General features: G+C 31.2%; 1 protein-coding gene across 1 annotated transcript in view; it reads right to left on the bottom strand.

The window, feature by feature from the left end:
- Positions 1 to 631: 631 nt before the first annotated feature.
- Positions 632 to 1598, bottom strand: part of LOC105821417 (uncharacterized protein C15orf61) — a gene marked incomplete at its 5' end in the record, with an annotated part of 5014 nt that continues 4047 nt past the window's right edge. Inside the window, one exon of the mRNA XM_012658121.1 lies at positions 632 to 851. Within this exon, the coding sequence (XP_012513575.1) occupies positions 724 to 851 (128 nt within the window). The remainder of the gene's footprint in view (positions 852 to 1598) is intronic.

The raw sequence follows: 1598 nt of genomic DNA, 5'->3' as shown, positions 1-1598 counted from the left end.
CAAATTAATTTTTCTGGGTCTTTTTAGAACTTAATTGTTCTTACAGTTTTATCAGCATGCTACTTTAACTTTTAATGTCTTAATTTCATTCACCTTGCTGTACTTACATTAATCAGAGTTATTATTACATTTTTAAAAAACAATATGGTTTTGGATTCTTTAAGCAACAAGAAGTTCTAACATTACACTCATTACACTCCAACTCTTCCTCCAGGTAAATGGCATAAGGGCTTTAAAACATTTCTATTTAAAATCCTGGCAGCTGAGTGGTTCAGACTTCAGATTTGCCAATGATGTACTGTTATCTCCACCATATACCCTAATATCCTCTACTTCTTTTTCCAGTGTCATATAAAAGATTTTCCCCCCTCCTCTTTTGTGTGGGCATCTATATTTTCTCTTTAGAGTCAATTTAAATTGTTAATATGCAACTATAGAATCTATTACATTATAATCATTTTTTACCTGTAGTTTAACCTAGTTCTAGGAAAAAAATCGTGTGAAGCTTCACGTGTTTGTAGTTCCCATTAGCTAAACAGAGTACGTAATATATAAAAATGTATGAAAAGCTTTACCTCTTGAGGGCAATGATTCATCTTAAAGAACCAGACAACACAGAAAGAAAAAGATGTTTGCAAAGTTTTATTTTAAAAGGTGAAAAATAAATATTGCACATACGCACAGAGGAAATCCAATGATATTTATGTTCTCCAATGCATACTTTCAGTACATGGCACCTTCATCTTCTTTATTTAGAAAATAAACTGTTATTGGTCCACAACTGGTATGCACAGTCTCTGTGACTCTGGCAAATAACCAGGAGCCCAGTCCATATAATAAAGTTGGAATACCTAAAAAACAAATGAATGTTATTTATAACATCAATACTTATTAATCAGGCACCCATGTATTTGTCATGTTACTAATCACATAACACTCTTCAGCCATGTTAACAAATTATAAAGTTATGAAAATATAAAAATATTACTCAACACTGACTATGATTACCATCTAAGAACTCAATTTCATCTTTTGGAACACGATGGCAATTATGTGAGCCTAGAGATTTTTAAAACTATAAGGCGGGTATAAATTTTATTTCAAAGCACTTCACTAATTCAAAACCTTCAAATACTCATGAAGTAATTCTATATTCTTTTCACAAATAAGCAAATGGAGAAGAATATTAATTTAATTGTAGATGCTCCTGATTATTATCCTTGAGCTAAAATTATGAGGTCAACATTACTGTTCAAGTTAGATAGTAACACTGATGGATAAAGTAATTTTTGTACAACTTAAAAGAAACTGGGTCAAATGGCTGTCTTCAAAACCTAAGGCAAAGCCTAACTTTAAGGAAGATTTCAGTATAACAGGCATGAGAAAGAAACACTATCATCAGTATTTTTACAATTGATTTGAAAACAATCTTGTTTCAACCAATTTGAAGTAGGTATATAGTAGACTCCAATCCATGTTTCTTCTTTGGAATATTTCCATTGGTAAGATTTTACTGCTTTATTTGAAATTAGTTGCCATTTGTGATACATGAAACCAAACACACACTACCCAGAGATATGGATTAAGCATTCATCTGA

The sequence above is a fragment of the Propithecus coquereli genome, unplaced genomic scaffold, assembly GCF_000956105.1.
Source record: "Propithecus coquereli isolate 6110/MARCELLA unplaced genomic scaffold, Pcoq_1.0 Scaffold573, whole genome shotgun sequence".
NCBI classification, from domain to species: Eukaryota; Metazoa; Chordata; class Mammalia; order Primates; family Indriidae; genus Propithecus; species Propithecus coquereli.
Note: the sequence above shows the minus strand (reverse complement) of the source record. Positions and strands in the feature narration are given on the sequence as shown.